We start from the raw sequence: 25,323 nt of genomic DNA on the forward strand, positions 1-25,323 counted from the left end.
GAATTGCCGCCACAGATCGCAATCGCGGCTTTTTTTTTTTTTTTGGCTGCTTGGGGCGGCCAAAACCCTGGAGCCGGCCCTGCTCCCTGCACAAGTTCTGCCCATCCTTCCCCTCCCATTCTGATAGCAAAGAAAGGTACAGTTAGGGCAGTGCCTTCAGAAGATGTTATTGAGCATGCTCAGACCGCTGGCGCATACTCAGTTGCAGGAAGCTGTGTCTGACACTACGCCTGAAACTCTTCACTCCCTTGCAAACTGCCCAGAGTAGCTAGCCAGAACAAGCCATCGTTCTCACCAGCAGGGGCTCAGAGCATCAGAGCTTATTCTCCCATGGAATGAAAACTTCCATCCAGCACAAGGTAAGAGAAACAAAGCAACTGAACTATAGTGTCTGTCTGTGAGCTGGGGAAATGATTTATGCCCTGGGTCTTTTATATCATTTTTAAGTGATTTAGTGTGTTGTGTAACCGAGTCTCTCTAGTGCCTCGTCTCAGAATCTTAAATGTGAGGCAAATTACAACAGTTGTATTTTATTAGTAATTACCACAACGTTCTAGGCTCTGTACAGAACATATAAGTAAATGTTGGCTGTGCCTCAAGGAGTTTATACTCTAACGGCTGATCGTGCAATTCTTGTGCTCCCCAAATTCCCAAGGAGCTGTGTGTGTGTGTGTGCACAAATAATTAATGATTAAGCCCTAAATGATCAAACTAGTTATGTCCCTCCTAGGACAACCTGTGAAGATGGGCAAAGAAACCTAAATCAGGAAATGTTATTTGAAGGTTCTTTTAAGGTATTTTTATGAAGAAGAAGAAAAAAATCAGCAATCTCTGTGTGACAGAGAGGGAAATTCTCTTCCCATCCACCCCAGCTGTTCCTTTACTCTGAACTGTTTAATAATGTACTTTCTCCTTCTCCTCTCTATTTTTTCTGCAGTTTGCCTTATTAGTTGCTAAATATATTGTATTTACTGACGTGTTCTTTACGCTGTGGATTTGAGACCATTTAGGGTGGTTTCCCCCATCTCCCTTCTCTGTACATAAGTAATGTAATTGTGGAAATTGATCACCATGGCAGTAGCATTTTCTGACTGCCTGAAAGCACACAAAGCTCATTTTACAGTCTACTTTTCCTTTTCTACACAACCACCATGGTATTAAAGTTTTTTAAGAGACTGTGTTTAACAAACAGAAACACATATTACATTTGGATTTTTGCAACCTACAAAAGGCTCACTCTTCCTTCCCTGCCCCATAGATGCTGACTGCAGTGGGAGCAGGATCAGAGTCTTAAATCTGATAAAAAGCAACAGAGGGTCCTGTGGCACCTTTGAGACTAACAGAAGTACTGGGAGCATAAGCTTTCGTGGGTAAGAACCTCACTTCTTCAGATGCAAGAAGAAGTGAGGTTCTTACCCACGAAAGCTTATGCTCCCAGTACTTCTGTTAGTCTCAAAGGTGCCACAGGACCCTCTGTTGCTTTTTACAGATTCAGACTAACACGGCTACCCCTCTGATACTTAAATCTGATAGAGGAGGGTGCACTATCATGGAGATTTATTTTAACGAAAACCTCCTCTCCAGAAACCAGATGAAACAACTCTGGGAGAGGAGGAACTTCTGCTGCCTTTTCATAACATTCAGGGAAGATCACATTCAATTTAGGTTTCAAAGTGAGGGAGCTACAACGGTCTTTAAGTATCAAAGGGGTAGCCTTACTCACTCTTGCTTGCATATTTATACCTACCCCTGGAAATTTCCACTACATGCATCTGAAGAAGTGGGTATTCACCCACGAAAGCTCATGATCCTATACGTCTGTTAGTCTATAAGGTGCCAAGGACTCTTTAATGTTTTTTGACTTATTTATAAAGTTAGTTTGGATAACCTATCTATATAGTGCTTCATTCTACCTGTATTCAGTTCACAGGGGAAATACATTTAAAACAGTGACCTTTGCTTGTCTTGTTATTTGTGGCAATAGTGATCAGGAGTGAAGAGAAAGATAAAAAGCATGTCGGAGTTCTGGTTAATTTCTGCACCGGGGGATAAAGTAAATCTGCAAGCCCTGGAGAGGATGAACACAGTGACATCCAAAGCCAACCTGTCCAGCAACAATAAATTCCTCATCCCAGACCTCAAGGTAAAAGCAGAAAGAGAGGACAGGGTTTGGGTGACATAACGAACACAGAGAACCGTTTCTTTTTCTTTATGGGGGTACCTATGTTGGGAAATGGAAGAGAATTAGGCAGGGAGTCCAATGAAAATGGATTTCAGACAGAGACAATCAGGAGAGAAAAAAGAATGGGTCTTCTGAGGTTGCCTGCACACATTTTACTTTACTGAGAGGATGTCTGCAAGGAGTGATGCATGCCAGGGGTGGCTAGCCAGTTAAAACTCTACAAACACTGGTTGATCTCTGTTGCACTCTGCTCACCATTTACCCATGCTCTTCAAGGTAGTATACCATTACACACAATAGGCTCACTAACGCAATGGGAGTAGTTAGATATATGGATACCCAGGAGTGTGCTAATGAGAAACTTGACAAAGAAGAAAATAGACAGTCTGTATGATAAATGTTGCTCTGAGGAAACTAAGAGTTGTACAGCAAGGTGTGCGCATTCAGATATGATAATGGGCTGAATCTCTCGTAGAGATATAGATAGATAGATACACTTCAAATTTCACCCCATTATTAATCCTTATTTTTAAAGCTCTGAGTCTTATTTTGATCTCAATTACAGCAGTTCCATCAAAGTCAATGGAGTTACACTAGATTTAGGAACAGCTTTTTTGAGGGAGCAATCCAAGTTGACCATGTGCAACATTTTGAAGGAGAATCTCAGAACATCTGGGGATCCGGCCCTAAATCCAGAGGAACCACTAACCATCTACAAATTGAGTCAGAGTCTGACCTTCTGGCTGTTAAAACACCAGAATGAAAAATAGTTTATGCAACGCATGACTTTCAGACTGGGGCCAGCTTTCCAAATACATAGTTACCTACTATGAGCCACATCTTCAGATGGCGTAATTTAGCATAGCTCCCTTGGCTTCAAAGGAGATTAGTTGGTGTAAGTTAATAGATCTCCTTTGAAGCCAGGGGAGCTATGCTGATTTACATCAACTGAAGATGTAGCCCTATTACTTTTATTACCATCTTTTTGCTAATTACACTGTGTAGAATTTGCTTCCACTCAACCCTTCTTCTCTCTTGGTATGACCCTGCAGTAAAGTCCATTATGATGAATTGGCAACATTACAATAATAGATTCAGCAACAGGGTGTGATGTCATAAACATAAGATTATGACTGTCGTGCAGAATCATACAAAAAGGAGAAGCTGGACTTGGAGAAAGATACGATCTTCGGTAATAGCAAAGAAAACAGACAAACATTGCTCAAAAGCATTTCTTTAATATAAATAGTGTTCCTCCTCCCACACCAAGTTTGTTCCTGTGTGTATGTGTTAGTCTCTTAAATGCTTATGAAAATACAGTATTTTATTAGTGAAATATCCAGTCTATTCTATGTGATGATTCAGGAATCAAAAATAGGAAGGAGGATATCAGTGCATGATCATGAGACTAATGTGTGCATTTTTTCCATTTATCTAAATGGGCTTTTTAGTTCCAAAATCTAAAAAGAGCCCCTGCTGCCATTTTCCATTAAGCGAACAAAGTTCTACCAAGTTTTATAATTGCTAAAGAGAAGTCAGTGCTGATAAAGCTTTGAAAGCATATGCCTTGCACAAGCTTGTGTACATTTAACTTATTTATGGTCTTTTGCACAGGTGGGGACATTGGATGCTCTTGTTGGTCTCTCAGATGAGTTGGGAAAACTTGATAGCTTTGCTGAAAGGTAAAATAGATGTTATTTACTGCATACAAATGAGAAACAGACATTGTTTTCACAGGACACAGTGTCCTTGTGTTCATCTACCCCTGACTTGTCTAAACCTGGATCTAGAACTCAACTAAAGTTGATAGGTTTGGCTTAACCCTTGGCTAGCCTATAGCGGGTCACCACAAATAAGGGTCCAGATTCTACATTCCTTAACCAACCGGCCCCCTGAAGTCAGTGGCTGTTTTGTCCAAGTAAGAGCCGCAGGATTGGGGTCCTTGTGCAGAGTTTGTTTGAAAGGTAATCTTGATTAAGGCAATAGTACTAGGAAGGAAGCTCCAATGAGAAATGTAGAAGATTTTTAAAAGCAGGAACTCCAATGAATACAGCAGGATTTTCAGAGCGAAAAGCCCCCACTGTCCCATAGAGGATTTCTCAAAAGACTCCATTCCCTCCCCAGTAAGAGGCAGGATTTTTCAGGGGAAGGTTTGTCTAAACAAGAAGTTTGAGTTCTCCAGGAGCCCAGTTCACATTCCTCAACTCCTGCCCTGCCAGCACTGGGCCAGATTGTTGAGCCCTTATTTCCGCTGAGGATCAACAGGTACCCAAGCAAAGAGTCACACTGATCTCACTGGGCTCACCTGAGTGAATGAGTGACAGCTCTACGGTCTGACCTTTGGGCCAAATCACACCTGCGCACAGAGGGCTGCATGCACCGTGAAGGGAACAAAGAGGTTGCCTGGTTACTAGGTATTCTGTAGCACAGGGCAAGACTTCACATGCTGAGCCAACACAACCTGCTTTTGGGTGCTCTTTGCTCCTTTTTTTGGCAGCTCACATTGCTCATCGTCATGGTTCTGGCGGTGGCAGCGGAATGTGCACATGTTCACTTAAGGGCTAGTCATGCTAATCCTCTTCAGGCTGTTTTCCTAGCCCAGGCACATATTTGCCACCAGAAGGGATTTTGTCCAGCACCTGAAGCTGTATGCAGGGCTAGCTGTGAAGGGGTATGAGGGCTTCCAACAACTACATCAGATGGCTAAATCAGGATTAAACCCGTTAGAGCAAACTGATTCCTGGTGTAATTCTCGACTTCAGTGGAGTTACAACAGGGCTGAATGTAAACCATTGCTTTTAATCATTATATGGTGCACATGCAATTGCATTTCTTATGGCTGCTTCTCCAGCCTCTTAGCAAAACAGAGCTATTGAATGCTTAGTTCAATGATCAGTCCTCACCTCCCCATTCCTGTGATGGCAGAGGGAGTCAGATTTTCTTCCCAGAATCTTCGAAAACCTAGTCAAAGCAGTCAGTGTCCACAGTGGTGTGAGGTGAAGAGTGGACAAGAAATGGGGAAGATGGTTTTCACTTTGTAGTCACCAGCTGTAACAATAGGGTACCACTTACCCAAGTGAGCCAGTGGCCAAGCTACTGCACGGTTTTAGTCTGAATGTTTGTCAAAAGCACTTAGGTCCTGATTTTCAGAGGTGCTGAGTATGCATAGCTCCCATCAACTACAGTGAGTGCTCAGTCCTTGTTAAAAGTCAGGCCCCTAGAGTTTGGACTATGCACTGAATTATTTCAGTGTGTGTAGAAATACAAGGTGTCTTCATCCCTCCCCCAGACCTTCCCTTTGTTTGTCATCTCCTTGTGTTTTCCTTGTCTTAACTTAGTATCAGATTCTGATCCCTTATCAAGTAGCACCTCACTCCACAAATGGCCCCATTGACTTCAGCAGTCCCATGTGTGAAGTAACATGATATCCATCATCAGCAAAGGGATCAGGATTAGGCCCTTATATTATAAGGCTTTTGGGCAGGGCCTCAGCATATTTGTTTTGTAAAGCTCTGCTTATCAGTGGTGCTAAGTAATACTGAGGAATTAAACTGGTTTAAATATAAGACAAATATGTACAATATCAAAGCAAAGGATGAGCAGAGAAAGATATCAGTCGATACAATTGTGTTAAGGCCTTAGCACAGTGAAATACAAAAAAAAAAGCATATGTTTTATACACTATATAAATAGTCTGGTAGGTTTTTGAGAATAGATGTGTAATCCAAGGGTTAATGTACCAAGCACACATGCCTCAGTAGAAGTAAACAATGTACATTTGGTTATTAGTGACAGCTATGCAAATGAACTAGACATTTACATTCCTGCTCATTGAAAGGAGCTCCCTGCTGAACTGTTGTTAGATAAACAAATGCAAGAAATGCTGGTTAAAGCTAGGCAGCACAAACCTGTCAGCACTACTTCTCACTAGGACAGCAGAGAAGGGGCAAGAGTTTTCAGGGTCTCTTGTTTCCACATACTTTTATTATTTATTTACACAGCAATACCGAGTGTTTTTCCAGGTCACTGTAAGGCAGCGTTAGGCTCTGATGCTTTCTGATTGCTCACTCCTCATACGTGCCATTACTCAGGGATTCACCAGCATTTTTGTTCCATGGACCACTCTGTAAAGGCCTGATCCTACAAGCTGCTGAACACATTCACATCCACTGGTTTCAAAGGCTGTTGAGGGTGTTCAACACCTTTGCAGAATTGGTTCCTGAGAGAGATCCTGACATTGACCTGTCCTGTCCCCATCACCTATCTCCCCCGCACCTCTCTGCACTGTTCAGTTCTCAAAATATTTCATCCACATGTCAGTTGAAAAGGAGCTGCAGATCACATACCATTATCACTGCTCTAACCTTTCCATTAGTATTGTCTGGGCCTATCTACTAACTGCTGATTAATGCATTAATGTTGCCTACACATCCAGTGCTGGGTAGTTTTCTTTAGGTGATGACATTGCAAACTGCTTTCATGTGTAATATATTTGATTCTTCTAGACCAGGGGTTCTCAAACTTCATTGCACCGCGACCCCCTTCTGACAACAAAAATTACTACATGACCCCGGGAGGATGAACTGAAGCCTGAGCCCTGCCAACCTGGGGGGGTTGGTGGGGGGCAAAGCCAAAGCCCAAGGCCTTCAGCCCCATGCAGGGGGCCTGTAACTTGACCCCGCCACCCAGAGCTGAAGCCCTCAGGCTTCAGCTTTGGCCCCGGGTGGCGGGGCTCGAGCTTCGGCTTCAGCCCTGGGCCCCAGCAAGTCTAACGCCAGCCCTAGTGACCCCATTAAAAAGGGGTCCCAACCCACAGTTTGAGAACCGCTGTTCTAGACCAGTATAATAGACTACAAGATGGTTATTTTGAGAGAACACAGTTCATAGGTTCTGATTCTTATTCCTCAAATAATTGAAGCATATTTTGCTTCAGTTTTCTCCTTGGCAGGAGAGTATGACACCAATGCTTCTTCGTACAGCCCAGCGATGGAGTGGTGAGGAGCCAAGTGCTGCCGTCTTGTTAGGAGCCAGAGGGAAAAAGCCTAGACTGGAGGAAATAGCTGTGTTGCTAGTGAGCCAGAGAAGACAGTAGGGGGTTCAAGGAACTGGACCACAGGGACAAGGCCTCAGCACAGATGGCTCTTTGTAGCCAGTAAATCTCCAGATCCCTGCATATCTTGTGGAACCTGCCAGTTTAGGAGTTTGGACTTGCTGCTTTTTCTGCAGGGAGGCAAGTGAAGGGGTGGGGGGGAATCCCCAACAGAAGTAGAATTTGGAGGAAACTCTTTCAGGGGAACCTGCACTTCCCCAGCTATCTCCCATGGATATTTCTGCAGGAGAGGGGCAGTTAGGCCCATCCCTCTGTGGAACAATACATAGGGGGTGCACCTTTGCCATACAGTCGGATTTTGGTTTTGTCCTTAGGAAGCTTTTTAAATCGTAATGAACTACAGAAATTGATTTAGCATCCTATGAAACGGATTTCTTTTTGTTCTAGTTGCACATCTGCATTTCTTTTTTTTTTATTTCAACCACTTGAGTATTCCGGAATACTCAATATTTAGAAGACAATCCCTTGATCATCCTTGGATTTTTATGCACACATACATTTTTCTAGGATTAAGTCTTTATGCATAGGTGTTATGAAGAGTAGTAGATGCACATGAGGCCAAATCCTAATCCCAAAGAAATTAATTGCAAAATTCCCATAGGTTTGAATGGGGCCAGGTTATTGCTAGACTAGAGAGTATTTACAAAGTACATGTATTTAGAAATAAGCAGTGTAGTTATGCAGTATGCTATAAGTCTTTTGTTCATCATCATTTGAATTTGCTTCAGAAATATGTTGAACGAGAACCTCCTTGTTAATCAGATAATTGTTGTAACTGTTTTATCTTCAATTAGATTCTGTCACTAACAAAAGCTTCTCTTGTTACACCTAAGCGTAATAAAGAAAATAGCACAGTACATAGGAGAAGTTATGGAGGACTCAAAAGATAAAGTCCAGGAGAATCTTCTGGCCAATGGAGGTAGGTGCTGTGAATATGAATGTTTTTATTCATTGATGCTTTCTATAACGATGTTAGAATTTGAACAAATAGGATTAAGACATCTATCTTTGGGGGTTGGGGGAGGAAGATGCAGGAAATTTTGTAATGCTGTTTTCTAAAACAGATCTTAAGCCTAGTCCTACTTCCACTGACGTTAATACAAGCTTTTTCCAGTTTATTTCAGTTTCACTTCCCCTTTCCATTGTCCAATGTCCATTTTTCATTTAAGAAAAAACTTTTATCAACCTGGGGAGGGGAATAGAAAAGAAGGTAGGCGTCATTGTCCGTCATTGCGTGAACAACTCACGACCCTCCATGGGCTGCGTGGTTTTGAAAATGTATGGACCACTGAAGCTTAATCTGCTCTGATTGACTATCTGACTGGAATGCTAGTTTGTGACATCAGTTAGCAAAGGCATGTATGCCTCTCATTCTTTACCTTTACCTACCTGACATCGTAAGTGGACATGTCAGTCTGTCTCAGAACCAGACCATTAAGAGTCACTTCATCTAATGGAGACTAAGAGCCAGTTCTGGGCAGCAGGACAGCAGACATTGTATTTGTATAATACAGTAGTCACAATACTTAAGTGGTAAGCATAACTTTAAGCAGTTTTCTGTCCCTATAACTTAGAATAATGGTGTTCCTGCTTGATACATAGGGCAAAAATCCTGCTTTATTCTGTACAGGAAGAGAGAGCAGATGAGGGGCTTTTTCCAGGGCATGATCTTGCTACAGTGCTGAAAGTGTTTTGAGATGGGCTGACTATGTTCTCTTGAGGACACAGTGTGTGGCCAGGGCACTAATCTGCTAATTACAGGGCAGGACCAACTCCAGTGCAGCAGTCAGTGGCTGTGTAGTAGCTGGATACACACACATGCTGGTCCTGTTTGGAGTGTGTTCCCTTCAATCTTCCCTGTGCAATTCTGCCTTTGCCAGCAGAATTTGAACTCTATAGAGTGCTCTTCATTCTCAAAGCACTTTACAAATATTACAATGACCACTCCTCATTGTACCTCTGTGGTAAATATCATTCACGTTTTACAGAAAGAGAAATTAAGGTTACAAGCCATCCCCAAGGCTCCAGGGAGAGTCTATGCCAAAACTGGAATTAACATTTAAGAGCTTCTAGCTCCCAGTCTTGTGCTCATACCATTAGCCTATGAGTGCCTCAGCTGTTTAGAAATGTCTGTTCTCCTCGTGTTTTCTTAGGGTTCGGAATGCTACTACAGACCTGTAGCGAGAAATCCTTAGATACCAGAGGAATACATTGGCAGTCATACTCTGTGTGTTCCAATTTTAAACAAGTAGTTTAGCTTTTGACCGTTTGCACTATTTTCTTTCCAAACCCTGTAGGAATAGTGTAGGGGTTTCTCTTTTAAAAAAGCTCCTCTTGCATATAATAAGATCTGCATCTGATGAGTCGAACTCTGAAAGTTTAATAATCCCACTTATTATGTTTCAGGATTGAAGAATAAAATGAAGTGTCTAAAGAGTATGTTGAGTATTGATTGTTGCTGTGTTTTTACAAGCATGCACTTGAGTGTGTTAATGCTAATGATGGGTCTCTCAGTCTGGTTGTAGGGATACAGTGATCAGGTTACGAGGGATTTCTCAAGTAACAACCTCGTAGCTCGGTCACGATATCCCTATGACTTAGATAACAACAGGTTTAACCCATTTTCTTCTTTTATTTCCTCATTTTTCCCTTTTCCTCTCCTCTTCTAACAGCTCTGCATGCACAACAGACAGATGTGAGAATGAGTTGGCTGTGCAATATTTGTTACAAACATTTATGTTCTGATGATCAAGATAACGCATTTCTTTCTTAAACTCAGGCTAGGAGTACTTCAGCCTTTCAAAGACTATTGCATCTTGCAAAATGGAGTCATATTTTTGTACACTAAAGAGTTCATCCTTATACATTAGGATGTCATGTATAGCCACCAGCTAACTAATCCTTCTGACACCGTCTGAGATAAATATTATCCCCACTTCACAGTGGGAGAAAGGGACACCCCAAAATTAAGGACTTGCCCAAGGCCACAGAGCAAGTCAGCATCAATACTATAACACTTGAGCTCCTGCGTCCTACTCCCATTTTCAGCCCACTCAATCATACTGGGTCAAATTCTCCCTTCAGTTACACCCATGCAATCCCATTGATTTCAGCTGGATTGTGCGTGTGATTGATGAAAATATGGCCCAGACTTTCTGAATTCATAGAGTTTAAGGCCAGAAGGGGTCACCAGATCATCTAGTCTGATTTCCTGTAAACCACAGGCGAGAAAATACCATCCAGCCACCCCCAAATCAACCAACAGCCAGAATTAAACCAAAGTATTTCAGCCCTCAGGAGACTAAACTATCAAAATGGCATGTGTGCCTACATGACAGTGGCTTGTCTACATTCATGCAGGGAGTGTTGGGAACAGCACAACACATCACCTTTTTAGTTTAGCCAACAGAGTTGACTGAGGCAGGAGCCAGTTAGTGTTGGGCAGGTGGGGTACACCTTTTATAAAAAGCAAAACAAATATGCTACCAGGAACACTAGCCCATCACAACAGCAGGAAATGCCTTCTTGCGGCATAATTATACAAACTTCAAAAACCAGAGAGTGAAAATAAAGCTTTTCCAAAGGCGATAGGCCAAAATCTGCTGTCATTTATAGAAGCGTTGATTCGAAGTGACTCGAAATTCAGTGGCGTTACACCAGCTTTACAAATTATGTTCTATAGTAGAAGGAGCTCAAAACTCATAGGAACAGCAAGATGGGATAAAACAGGGGTGGAAATACATGTACATTTTGAAGAATTAAACAGTGTGGAATAAAATTATTACAGCTGAGTGACTAATTCACAGCCAATAATTTCCTTGAAGGATTTAGCCGATAGCCTGTCTTTTGGCAGCTGGACTTTAAACACTTCAGGGTAGGAAATGTCTCTTTTCTTTGTTTATACAACACCCAGCACAATGGAGCCTCTAATCCTAGGTCAGACCTCAGGTGCTATCATAATATAAATATTTACTACTACTAGCAGTGATTTTTCTCAAGGGTATTCAGTATTTGAATTAATACAATTTTTTGAGGATCTTTCTCTCACCTTTGGATTGATTCTTTACAGTTTTCTGCAAATATTTGGTATTCAATATTGAAAGTTTGTGAAGGTATTGGTATTCTGTTTATTTCCTAGGTGGATAAATGTAATTCGTGATCAGGAGGAGGGGCTTGCTGAAGCTCTGGGGCTTTGAATCTCAGGGATGAATAGCAGTTTAATCAGTTTTAGAAGGGGTAATGTGTGACCCATAAGAGGAAACAAAGGCTTGTCTGGAGTGCCAGTCCTACTACAGTTAGGACACTAAGGGACAGAGCATTGATTGCCTGGGACACACAAAATCTGTGTGTGCATCCCAGCTGAAAGGTGTGGTAGATTGTGTAGCTCATTTAGTTGCCCCAGTGCTAGGGCTCTGGTGAGGGGTTTAGGGAATAGCGTCTCTCTGCTGTGTCAAGCAGTGTCCCATCTCAAATTATCCTAGTTCCAAATACTATTGCACAACAACTTAAAGGTCACTTTGGAAGTACTAGTTTGAGGCTAGGTCTACACTACCCGCCTGAATCGGCGGGTAGAAATCGACCTCTCGGGGATCGATTTATCGCGTCCCGTTGGGACGCGACAATCAATCCCCTAATCGACGCTCTTACTCCACCAGCGGAGGTGGGAGTAAGCGCCGTCGACAGGAAGCCGCGGAGGTCGATTTTGCTGCGGTCCTCACAACGGGGTAAGTCGGCTGCGATATGTCAAATTCAGCTACGCTATTCACGTAGCTGAATTTGCGTATCTTAAATCGACTCCCCCCTGTAGTGTAGATGTAGCCTTAGTGAAATGGAGGAACAAAGAGGGCATAAACAGGATCAGAGTGACTGTGAAGTTTGAACAAATGCTTGTGGAAGCTTGTGTAGAATTTGCTACATCTATTTACAATCCACACTACGCTGATTGACACTGTCAGATCATTCAGAGACTACGTGGGTGACTACCAGTGCTCATCTCTTTCTTCTGACAAGTAGTATCAAGCTGGATATGTATGAATTTAGTACTCCAGATTTTCTCTCCTGCTGCTCAAATGCCAACTTTCCTCCAAATGCTGACCTATTTTGAGTAGGGGGTTGTTTTTAAGGTCAGGGACCAGGTTAAGATTATGAGGGGTCTAAGGCTAATGGGAGGGACGGGTCTAAGTATGAATTACATATTGCCAAAAAAATTATGAAGTCACCAAACATTTATCTACATACCTATTTATATATTATTTACTTATGTAAAATTAACAAGTTTATTTTACTCTCACTACACTCATTTCTTCGAACAGATACTTCTGAGTAAGAGGTAGCACGGGGAATGCTACGCTGTCCTTCTCTTAGGCCTCCCTCCTCCTAGGTAGTGGAGTGCTCATCTGTATGAGGATGAACAGGGCAACATTCCCCATCCTGCTCACCTCTTTCAACATTGTGCTTCTACCCTCAGCTCTCCACATGGCACAATGCAAAGCCAAGCTCTGGAGGTGTTTCCCCCAAGCTATGGACTCTACACCATATGCCCTATCTCACTCTGACTGCAGTCTGGGAGGCAGCCAGCTTTTATTATGTAAAAGAAAACCACTCAGATGTAAAATCCACGGAAGTAGAGGAAGTAGTAGTACAGGGGTCGGCAACTTTCAAAAGTGGTGTGCCGAGTCTTCATTTATTCACTCTAATTTAATGTTTCGCGTGCCAGTAATACATTTTAACGTTTTTAGAAGGTCTCTTTCTATAAGTCTATAATATGTAACTAAACTATTGTTCTTGGTAAAGTAAATAAGGTTTTTAAAATGTTTAAGAAGCTTCATTTAAAATTAAATTAAAATGCAGAGCCCCCCCGGACCGGTGGCCAGGACCAGGGCAGTGTGAGTGCCACTGAAAATCAGCTCGCGTGCTGCCTTTGGCACGCATGCCATAGGTTGCCTACCCCTGCAGTAGTAGGAAAATTACATTGGGTGGCATTGTAGTTTAGGCTGTCTTGTTCTGAAAGCTGCCTCCCAATGTTGCACTGGCTGAGGACAATGAATTACTGATTTGTAGGATGATACCCAGTTTGTGTAGTTAAACCATTCTGTCACCAAGCTCTTCCACAATTAGAATAATTGAATAGAATCATAGGATTGGAAGGGACCTTGAGAGGTCATCTAGTCCGGTCCCCTGCACTCATGGCAGGACTAAGCAGGGCCGGCTCCAGGCACCAGCATTCCAAGCAGGTGCTTGGGGCGGCAATCTGCAAGGGGCGGCAGTCCGTGTGTTTTTGCCGCCCCAAGCAGCGCGCTGAATTGCCGCCGTGGACGGCGGGCGCGGTCCGTGTGCCATTAGGGTGGCACGCACGTTTCCGCAGCGGCGACAATTCGGCAGCAGCTTCTCTGTTCAGCTGCCCGTGGCAGCAATTTGGCGGCTTCTGTCTTCCGGCTGAAGACAGAAGCTGCCACCGAATTGCCGCTGCCGCGGAAATGTGCATGCCGCCCTAACGGCACATGGACTGCCCCGGCAATTCGGCGCGCTGCTTGGGGTGGCAAAAACAGTAGAGCCGGCCCTGGCACTAAGTATTATCTATTCTAGAATGTGTGATCAGCAGCCCTGACATGAGGTTTTTTAAGCATGAATTCTGTGTGTACCAGCCCCCTACGGTTTGCATTTGTTTGTTTTAAGCTTTCTGTAAGAAAACGGTAACAGCTAGAAGTGACACAGATTTTTAGATGGTTGTCCAGTCATAATATTTAGCACTTTTGTACTATGTTAGCTCTTCAAAATCACTGTACAAACATAAAACAAACTTAATCTCAAGCCTTTCAGCTTTTGAATGACTAGCATTTGACAAAATAGAGCTATTCCCTGTTGTGTTCTCTGCGCCCCTGAACAAAAAGACTTAATTGAAAATCAGCAGCTTAAAAGAACCATTACAGACCTTTCAAAAGAACAGTCCAACCAAGGCTGCTGTAGTGACACCCTTGTTACATCAGGTCTGTTGTTTGTTACAACAGTTTGTTTAAGGCTGATGTAGAATGAAAGGAATCCTGTTTCATTTGCATGTATAAATCAAGCAGACCTTGCTATTTTTTTCCCTTAAAGTGCTCAGAGTTTAGGGAAGGAAAGTGAATGAGATTCTGCTTATACCAGTTGTGAAAAAGCAGAAGGGACCAAATTCTATTCTTGTGCAAAATCTGTTCTCCCTGAAGTCAGTAAGGCCACACAGGTGTAACTGTCAGCAGGAATTGGCCTGTGTTCTCATTCACTTCTCAAATCACACTCATTCCAGGCTTACCCAACATTTTCCAGTTGGGAAAGAAGTTAATTTGAGTTGGGGCAGAAAAATGAGGACTAACTTCAGGTTTATTAAGCTTTTGGAATGAAACTCAAAATAAATAAAATGTGAGGTACTTTTATGATGGATTGAACTGCTAGAGAACCAGCAAATGGACAGAACCTGCCTTTAGCCTATTTAGCCAGTCTTTCTGTCATAGCCTGCTAAGAAGTGGATTTAAAATCCTTGAGGGAAAAACCTACAACGTTGTGTGTTAAGCTTCCTCCAGTGCTTTTGCAACCCCTTAAAAGCACAAAGATGCGTTGGCCTGTGGAACAAGGCTGAGCATAAGGAAAGAACTTGGTTGCCTGTGCATCCCAGTACAGAAAAATACATCAAAGATAAAAAAATTATTTATTCGATTTTTAGTAAAGTTCAATACAGTGTTGAACACAGTGCATCATAAATCTGAAGCCCCTCGTTGGAAGGTCCTGTAAAAGTTAAAATACTGGTATCCAGAATGGGAGGTTTTGTTTTGTTTTTCCTACAGATGTGTGGGAATTCGTTCCTTATACATGGGAGGGGCAATAGTTCTGGCTGGAGCTGGATAGCATGTGTGCAAATTTTGTGCAAACTTCCCACCCTACCGCTCTGGTACTGTCTCTTCCCCCCACTATCCCCTTGCCCTGCCCTCCCCCCCACAGGCACTCACCAGTTGTCCAAAAAGGGGACCCAGCACACATAGAAGATGACCGTGACAGGAACTAGGACCCAGGAGGCAGCGTCCTGGAGCTGCCTGCCAGCCTTGGCTGAGGAGAGGGACAGAGGGAGCATCTTCCTCCCTGACAGCTAAGCAGAGCTCAGGAAAAATCAGGGGTGAGGGGAGCCGGGGAGGCACAATGCTTGCTCAGACTACACCCACAGCTGGCACAGGTTCCCCTGGTAACTGGATTTTTAGTGTCCGGTCACCAGTTTTTAACTGGATACCTGGCAGTGTGTTTCTGCAGTGTGGGGGAGACACTGCCGGCTGAGCTCCTTCCAAGCACAGGGGGCTGCTTTGCCTTTCCTGCTGGCAGGAGCACTCCAGAAGGGCTGCGTGAGTAAGCTTGCTCCCCCTCACCCAGTCCCGGCCATGTCCCCTGCCTGACCAGAGTGCCTAAAAATAGGAAGACCTAAGGCTATAGCCTTATTAGCCTAATGGTTAATCCAGCCCTGCCTGCAAAGCCTAAGTAAAAAGGCTTTGTGCAAGGGTCTGAGGGATGAAATCCTAGGCCTCTTCCCCTGGATCAGGGAATACCTGCGGAACTGCTCCATGGATGCTACTGCAGCCTTATAACGCAAGAACTGGGGGGTGCCAAATGAAATGAATAGGCAGCAGGTTTAAAACAAACAAAAGGAAGTATTTTTTCACACAATGCACAGTCGACCTATGGAACTCCTTGCCAAAGGATGTTGTGAAGGCCAAGACTATAACAGTGTTTAAAAAACAAACTAGATACATTAATGGAAGATAGATCCATCAATGGCTATTAGCCAGGATGGGCAGGGATGGTGTCCCTAGCCTCTGTTTGCCAGAAGCTGGGAATGGGCGATGGGATGGATCACTTGATGATTACCTGTTCTGTTCATCCCTCTGGGGCACCTGACATTGGCCACTGTTGGAAGACAGGATACTGGGCTAGATGGACCTTTGGTTTGACCTACTATGGCCGTTCTTATGTTCTTAATGCTGTCAGAGCCTCTGTGTACATAGTTCTCCACTTTGGTAGATCTACTCCCCTGGCCCACTCCCAAGCCCATGTTGCTGGAGCAAAGGCCACCTCAGAGCACAACTCCATGCATGCCAGGGGGTGGAGTCCTCTCTGTGGCTGCTGCAATCTCTCCCCATCACACAGAATGCGGCAGAATTGTGCTGATCCCACTTCATATTCATAGAGGAGGTGCAGGATTTTGTCCTAAAGCTCCACTATGCTGGCTTTTTTTGTAGTCTTATGTGGCCTGTCCTAAGAGCGTTTTGTGTAGAAGTGGTAGGAGCATAGTCACTCCAATGCTATCTGCCTCTTGTGCTGCAGCTTCGGTTGATAAGTAAAATACCTGACTTTTCACACTTAGGAAATCTAATAGGGTAAACTGACTCCTGGGCTGAGAGAAGTCCAGGGAAAGGACAACAGTGTGTGGAAGAGTGACTATGTTTTGTCACAAGAAGAGGCTGCAGTAACTGCAACTTGTTAGTACAGTAGTTAGAACGGTTTTTTTGCTACAGATCTGAGAGAACATAGTGCATTAAATGCATTTCACAGAGCATCATGGAGGGTTGCCAGGAGGATCTCGGTATTGACAGGATGATGCCATGTCTTAGAAGCCCAGTTTGTAGGATGTTAATGGATCCATGTAATCCAGTGAGCCAACCCATCAAAGAACTCAGCAGCCACAGGATTTCATTCCCTTTTTTTAAGGGCTTGAGCTTTATTTCTCCCAAATAAATTAGATGAATGTAATTTCCACATGTGCTCCAGGTCCTTTCCCCTGGCTCACAGAATCCTGCAGGAGTCTGTCTGCTCCCTGTAGGTCTCACTCTCCAGGTCCTCTGCTGGCCTGCTGGGGCCTTTCTCCAATATACGGGCTTTGAGCTTCCTAGCCTCCAGGGTTACAGTCCCAGACCTGCTGCCTGGATACGGAAGAGAGCCTTTCTCTTCCTTCTTGTCTCCAGCCTCCTCCCTCAACTCAGGCTGCCCATTATATTCCAGCAGGCCCAACTCTAAGGCCCAATCTTCTACCATGTGATCGCAGGACTTATTCTCTTCTGTTGGGAAGACAGCTTGAGCCTGGCACAGGGTGCAGCCGAGCCCCAGCTTACCCCGTGACAGTCCCACAATAATTTCCAGGGGTTGCCTGAACTTTTGATGGGACACGATAGAATTTTAATGTAACATCATGGTTTTGTCACATCATGACACAACATGAGGACATGTGAGCTTATCCCATCAGACAAACTTGCATAAAGACAACCCTACACTGAGGTAACATCAGTGTACAACTTTTCTGGGTTGACTTATGCAAAAAATTGCCTGTTTCATAACAGCATTTGACATATTGCTGAGAGAAAACATTCATTTGGTTTTGTAATGTCTACTCAACCTTTGACGGTACCAGACACGAAAGATCCCTGTTTTCCAAGTGGTGCATCATTGTAAGACTCCTTTTTGTTAGCTGGGAGTCACTGGTAAATTTCTGCCACATCACAGGAAGGAGTAGAGGCTCCCATTACTCAGTTTCAGAGTGACTCATTCATGGGGGCTGAATGCGTAATAGAACTTGCTGTGAATTTCTGACTTTGGGTGCTGTGATTGATTTATTCTTTTGTAGAAACACTGTTGCACAGTTTTGCTTCCATTAGCTTGGGAATTCTGAGTTTATGCTTTTCCTGGTACACTGTCAAAGCCAAATCAGGAGTTTCTTGCTCAGTTTTGACTCACTCCTTATTCAGGTTTGACTTCAGGAGGAGTCTGACAGAGTCAAAACTGAGTAACAGTATCAGCTGTACTGGTAGCAAAGTGGATCAAATACTTCTCTCAGTGCAATTCCATTAACTCCAGTGTTTGCCCCAATGATAGCTCCTACTGATATGATTATAAACTTCAGCCACACTTTAATAATCAAAACTGAGGTGTGTTTCATGAGCATATTTGCCTAAATGAGAATGACTGCAAAATCTGATACTGTTGAATATCTTTTTGTCCAGAACAGTCACAGCTAATTTTATAGGGACTCTAGTTTGGTGGTAGATACTAATGCCCCGATCCTCAAAAATATTTTCCACTGGAAGTTAGGAGCTTGAATATTGTTGAGGATCTGGATTGATTAGGAACAATTTGCCTCAGTGAGGATGTGTGACTTGATTATTAATGACAGTTGGACCTGTGCTACAAAGTTAAATTCTGGATCTGAACTTTTTCCAAGTTTGTTGAAAACGGGGGTGGGGTGGGGGGAGGGTCTTGAGGGGTGTTTAGAGTTGTGGTTCTGTTTTGTGAAGTTCAGATCTGGTGCGGAACTCTGGGGCCATTCAGAACTGGGATTCTGGGTTGAGCCCATCTCTAATGTTAACGAAAGGTATGGATAGTGGAGCAAGTGGAGAATAGCTCTCAACGTTGTATTTTACTTTCAGTTTTACAACATAGTGTAGTGGATTTCTCAACTTGCTTGTTTCATACATTTATTTGTATCTTTTCAGTTGACCTAATTAGTTACCTGACCCGGTTTGAGTGGGACATGGCCAAATATCCCATAAAGCAGCCACTGAAGAATATCTCAGAAGCATTAGCAAAGGTAAATCATACTCACCAACTTCTAAAAAGGCATCCAAATGGGAGTATCATGCTGTTGCAGTTCTCAGGGCTAGTATCAGTGTCTGATCCTTCCCTTATCAGAGTCAATGGCATTTTGCCATTGATTTGAGTAGGAGCATAAGCAGACCCTGTGTACTGAAATAGTCAGTGTGATTTTTTCATTATGAAATAATGCTGGTGAAACCCACTCAGAATAATATATGATGAAACCTACTCATGTCACAGGAGGATGACAAGTGCCTTAACAGTTCTTCCTGTAGGGTTGCCAACTTTCTAATCACACAAAACCAAACACCCCTGCCCCGCCCCTTCTCTGAGGCCCCGCCCATGCCCTGCCACTTCTCCAAGGTCCTGCCCCCACTCACTCCATTCCCCCCCCCCAACTCATCTCCACCCTCACTCACTTTCACCAGGCTGGGGCAAGGGGTTGGGGTGTGGGAGAGGGTATGAGCTCTGGGCTGGGGTGTAGGCTCTGGGGTGGGGCCAGGGATGAGGGGTTTGGGGTGTAGGAGGGGACTTCGGGCTGGGCCAGGCAGTTGGAATGCATGGGGGGGGGTGAGGGCTCCGGCTGGGGCTGGAGATGAGAGGTGTGGAGTGTGGGAAGGGACTCTGGTCTGGGCCAGGGGGTTGGGGTGCGGAGCGGCGTGAGGGCTCCGGCTGGGGTAGGGCCAGGGATGAGGGGTTTGTGGTGCAGGAGGGGACTCCAGGCTGGGCCAGGGGATTGGGGTGCAGGGTGGGTGAGGGCTCTGGCTGGGGCTGGGGATGAGGGGTTTGGGGTGCAGGAGAGGGCTCCAGGCTGAGCCAGGAGGTTGGGTGCAGGGGGGGTGGCTAGGGCTCTGTCTGGGGCCGGGGGGTTTGGGATGTGGGAGGGGACTCTGGGCTGGGCCAAGAGGTTGGGGTGCGGGGGGGGTGAGGGCTCTGGCTAGGGCCAGGGATGATGGGTTTGGGGTGTAGGAGAGGGCTCTCCAGGCTGGGCCAGGGAGTTGGAGTGCGGGCTGGGGCAGGGGGTTGGTGTACGGGGGGGTGCGGGGTCCTACCGCGGCTCCGAGGAAGCAGCCGTTGGGGTCCCTTTTTGACTGGGCGTTCCATTCTAAAAAACAGATGCCTGGCAACCCCATCTTCCTAGAATATTTTTATATAGGCTTCCCTCGGCTTTAATCTCCTTTATTATAATACTTTTGTTATTATTATATATTGCAATGTTGTTCTCCATATGGAAAATATTGTATTTTTTTCTACAGTATCATGGCTTTACATTAAATCAAAACACATCACAGGATGGATGAATTATTTATACTGTAAGCTTCTTGGGGAAGGAGCCATCGGCTATTTTGTATCACTAAACTGCCTAGTACAATAGGGCCCTGATCCTGGTTAAGGCCTAATGCATTGGATATAATGGGAGGGGAGGTGAAATGGAGAGAGCATGGAAACAATGAATTCTGTTTACAACCACCTTTTCTATAGTTATTTTCTTAAATCCAGGTGAAGCTACTCTTTGCAAGTATAACATCCTTCATTAACAAACATGCCATCTGATACTGTCTTACTTATGCTGGGGATGCACTGAAAATGTAATGAAAATTTACATGTAATGAAATTATCATTTGGTCCAGCTCCTTGCATTGCGCTACTTATTTTACAGCACTGTTGACTTTGTAAACATAAATGCAATCAGTTTACCTCAGTTGCATTTTTGCTTTTGTATTTAGCAAATCACACAAATAGAAACAGACCTGAAGTCCCGAACAGCAGCATACAACAACATCAAAGGAAATTTGCAAAGCTTGGAAAGAAAAACTGTGTATGTACAGTGTGTGCCTGTGTATGTTGAGTGTTTGTACTGGTGTGTTGTTTGTATGTATGTACTTTCCTGCCTACTTTATAAAAGTGTACGTGTTCTGACAGGAATGAGTATCGGGAGTAATTGTCAGAAGTGGTGAGCATCCACAGATCTAGCAGAAGTTAATTGAAAATGGGGGTGTCCAGTACCTCTTAAAATCAGACCAATAGATTCCTTCTCTTTGCTTAGGCTAAAGTTCATAACAGTTAACTATAGAGGCAATGTGACTGACTTGCGTCAAAACTTAATATCATTGCATTTGTTCTGAGCATATTGCATAGTATCAGAAATAAGAGATGGGGAAGTTCTACTAACTCAACCAGTGCAATCCCATGCAATGCAGATTGTATCCTATATTTGGTTATAGAAGTCACACTCAATCGTGCTTTCATTATTTCCCTGGGGAGACCATTACACAGCTGTCTGCATCTCACTGATCAGCCTTCCCTTTCTTAATTTCATCCTATTACTCATAGCTACACCGCCTCTTGCCTTAGTAAATGTTTTCTCTCCTCTCTTCACTGGGTTAAATAAATTCACTCTTTAAACATGTTGAGACTACTATAAATATAGGGTATGTTGAGTTCTCTTGATTCACTACTTTTGTAATTTTCCTTAAACAAGCAATGAGATTTGGCTGGTAAGCTCCATACTTTGTAAATTCAAGTCTGCTTTTATCATCTCCCCACTTCCTATGGGAGTTGGAAAATCCTAGGTAAGGTAAGTTTTAAGCAACCCATTTGAGAAGAAAACATCTGTAAACAGAACTTTTAGAGCATCTTAGAGAGTGCCAGGCAAATCCACCGTCAGTGCCAATAGAAGTCTCAATGCGAATGTGAGCTAACCTTTCCTGTGCAGGTTCTCAAGTGCCAGAAACAGCACAGTGAGTATCAGCCTCACAGCTGCCACCCCACATTCCTGGGACTGTTCCCAGGGAGCTGAACTGTACCAATGGAAGTTACCCATGCCTTGTGGTAGGGGAAGTAGGGCTCCAGGAACGGAGAAGTGTGCCACACCCATGCAATGTAGCTTAGCACTCTGGAGAGTGGTTAGGATGAGAAGTGGCCAGGCATTTTTCATCTTAGCGGGATTTTTTGTTTTTTTTTTTCTGTCAAAACCAAAATTTTAGCCGTAACAAGTCTGTTTCAATGAATTTTTTTGACTCAAAACATTTTTGAAAAAAAAGTTTTGAAATTGTTGAACTGTTTCATTTTGGCATTTTTGAAAAATTCTGGTTTTCAGTTTGAAATATCCTTTTGTTTTGAAATGTAAGCTAATTATAGTAAAATAGAACACAGTCAAAAATCTTTTGGAGCTTCAGTTCACAAAAATTTGAGATTTTTGACTTTATCCAGATTTAGGATGTGAAAATTTTTCAAAATCTCAAAATTTTTTGCAGAAAGAGAAAAACTGTTTCCTGCCTACCTCTACTTAGGACACAGCCCCCCCCCCCAGCCCCCCCCCCCAACAAACTGGTGGATTAGCATCTTCTTTCTCCCAACACCCACTTAATTGCTTGTGCCATATGCTGGCGGGGTTACTCTGTCTCTCCTTTTGGGTCTGCATTCTTTACTCCCTTCATGCCTTTTACCCCCCTCTTCCCTTGTGCTTTTGCTTTCTGTTTTTTATTCATGTTTGTTCACTTGTTTTGCTGTGATCCCTGGTTCTTTCCTCCCAGCCCTGACTCAGCAGAGGAGCACTTGTTGCATGGGACAGAAGATACCGACTGGTGGCTAAGTGGAGCTGGGACAGGTGCTCCCAGACTAGCTGTCCCCTCTCCAGTTCCTCAGAGGGACTGACCCCCAGTATGGGAAAGACAAGGCTAGAAGTAACATGGCTGAGGTGGTCCTGTTTCCAGTTATATATTGAGCTGTAATAAGAGATGAGGCAAAAATGTGAAGAACCTTAATGAAGGGTATGGTGAAAGCTTCAGTTCTACTCACCATCACACAGACTCAAGGGCAGAGGGGTGTCTTTACACAAAGGCTTCTCTACACAAAACTTACACTGCTTTAACTAGATTTAGTTAACATGGTACAACTCTGCTAGTGTGCACAGTGGTACCAGTGTAATAAATATTCCCATATGAGATGGGGAATAAACTAAAATGATATAAGGCACCTTTATATTGGTATAACTGAGTCCACACTAAGGGTTGTACTGGTATAACTCATATAAGAAATCTCACCCCCTTACCGAAATAGATATACTAGTACAAAACTTGTGTGAGGCCTTTAGATATGTCAGACCTGGAATGTGCATTCCTCCATATATAACACTAATTCGCAGTTAGCTGTATAGCGCTTGACATTTCCAAAGTGCTGTAGTCCCCTGTATATGTTCCAATCATTATTCTTTTTTTCTGATTTGTTTTATTTTAGGGGAAATCTGTTGACTCGTACTTTAGCTGATATAGTGAACAAAGAAGACTTTGTGCTGAATTCAGAATATCTCATCACTCTTCTCGTTGTAGTTCCAAAGTAAGATAATCTCATGTCTTCCCTTTCGGGGAGGGGGAGGGAGAGAAACACAGAGCAAGTGCAAGTGTGTGTAGTTTCCTTTTAAGAGGGAGGGAGTGTAGTTATGAAAGATAGGGCCGAAGTCACAAAGTTTGGATACAGAGTTTTGGTTTGGGCCCATCTCTAAGGGTATGTCTACACTACAGTGGCTCAGCTATGCTGCTGCAGTTATTGCACTGTAGCTACATAATGTAGACACTTCCTACATTAACAGAAAAGTTTTTTTCCCCCCATCCATGTAGTTAATCCGTTTCTCTGGGAGGCAGTAACTAGATCAATGTAAGAATTCTTCCATCGACCTAACCACATCTACACCGGGGCTTAGGTCTATGTAACTACATTGTTCAGGATGTGAAATTTTTCACACGAAGCTAGGTCAATCTAATTTTTGAGTGTAGACCAGGTCTAAGATACATATAGGAACTACATAAACGTGCAGGTTTTTTTTTATCTGCATGCACACATGACAAGTCATGCCAACTGAGAGCCCATTAAACCTTTATACCAACCCCCATCATCATGGTTTCTTTAATGACACATTGTACAGAAAAGTTATTTTAAGAAACTTTTTGAGAGTTTAAAATATTTTTACTGGGACTATTTAAAAGAAATCTTTGTATCTGTAAAGCTAAGTGTGACACTTTGGGGTTTTACCCAGACAGTAAGGGGTTGTGTCACCACCTGCCCTGTAAATCTGAGTGCGTCTGTGCTATGCAGCTTTGGCTCAGAGCCCCGATCCCAGAGCCTGCTCACAGCACCATGGCCTCACCCTGGCTTCCACCAACCTGATTACTCCTTGCAGGGTGACACCACCAGCCATTCCAGTCCCGAGTCTCCTCAAAACCCTCTCCCTTGCAATGCTCAGCCCCTCTCACTGTAGCACTTGCCAAAGCTTATCAAGTTTGCTGTTCCTTTAAAGAGACAATGCACTGCACCAGCTATTAGTTTGGCTGAGGCTTTTACCCCTCATTTGGAAATAATGCACTGAGATGGACAAGATCAGGTTTATTAACAAAGCACATGCAGCAGTGTTGTAGGTGTGTCGATCCCAGGTTATTAGAGAGCCAAGGTGGGTGAGGTAATATCTTTTATTGGACCAACTTCTGGTGGTGAGAGAGACAAGCTTTCGAGCTTACACAGAGCTCTTGAAAGCTTGTGTCTCTCACCAACAGAAGTTGGTCCAATAAAACTATTACCTCACCCACCTTGGCTCTTTAACAAATAGCAGACATTTAAGCGATCCCAAGTAGAAGGCATTGGGATAGAAATGGTTACAACCAAACAAAAGTAAAAGTACGCTTCTAAGACTAAAACCTAACTTAAGGAACTAGTTTTCTCAGACAAAGTAATTTTCTCACCATGGTCATTCTTCCAGCATGGCCGGCCAGTTCTTAACCAGGAGCCAACACAGAGCTCAGAGCGCTCGGCTCCTTTGTCTCAGTAGGAGAAGGATTCCAGAATGGCTTTTTCTCTCTGCTTATATCCTCAAATGTTATCTTTTTTTTTCAGTCAGGAAGCCCTTCTGGGGGCTCAGCTTGCTATGTCCACCAGGGAGCTGATGCCATGTTAATATTTGCAGTCTCCTCCCACTGTCATGATAATTAAGTGGTTATCTCCCCCACTCGCTAGTTTGATGGCTTTGTTTACCTCTGCTGTAAATACATTACCATGGTCTCTCCTTGCTCAATTTACACTGGCGATATATTCAAGCAGGCTGGGAACCCATTCCTCAGTCTAGGGCTGGATGCCTTGAGCCCTACCTGCCAAATGCAGTTGAAGAACATAGTTCCAGCTCATGTTTATAATTCTTTACCTACTAACCATACATGCCCCGTGCAAGCATACTAATTGATCAGTGAGTTAGCTTTCCAGTGATTTATTGCAAGACACCTTTTAAATAAACATGACAATGGGTGGGCGTACACCGAGCTGTGTGTACAGGCCAGCTGAGACTCTGTGCTTCACTTGGGAGCCCCTTGTCCTCTGGCTTTAGGGTGCTCGTAGTGGCACATTAAGTGCATCTTTTTACCATGATGCCAACTGGCTAAGGCTCAAA

At 43.6% G+C, this 25,323-nt stretch overlaps 1 protein-coding gene across 2 annotated transcripts in view; it reads left to right on the forward strand.

Annotated features, from left to right (window-relative positions):
- The first annotated feature begins 206 nt into the window (after positions 1–206).
- The window catches only part of ATP6V1C2 (ATPase H+ transporting V1 subunit C2), a 29,941-nt gene continuing 4,824 nt past the window's right edge, over positions 207–25,323 (forward strand). The window contains exons 1-7 of one of the 2 annotated variants that reach the window (XM_054023069.1): positions 207–359; positions 1,985–2,143; positions 3,797–3,864; positions 8,126–8,211; positions 18,791–18,885; positions 20,618–20,709; positions 23,130–23,228. In XM_054023069.1, coding sequence (XP_053879044.1) covers positions 2,015–2,143; positions 3,797–3,864; positions 8,126–8,211; positions 18,791–18,885; positions 20,618–20,709; positions 23,130–23,228 — 569 coding nt within the window. In that variant the 5' untranslated portion in view covers positions 207–359; positions 1,985–2,014. The remainder of the gene's footprint in view (positions 360–1,984; positions 2,144–3,796; positions 3,865–8,125; positions 8,212–18,790; positions 18,886–20,617; positions 20,710–23,129; positions 23,229–25,323) is intronic. The other variant, XM_054023070.1, reaches the window with a different exon arrangement.

This window comes from Malaclemys terrapin, chromosome 3 (assembly GCF_027887155.1).
Source record: "Malaclemys terrapin pileata isolate rMalTer1 chromosome 3, rMalTer1.hap1, whole genome shotgun sequence".
NCBI lineage: Eukaryota > Metazoa > Chordata > Testudines > Emydidae > Malaclemys > Malaclemys terrapin.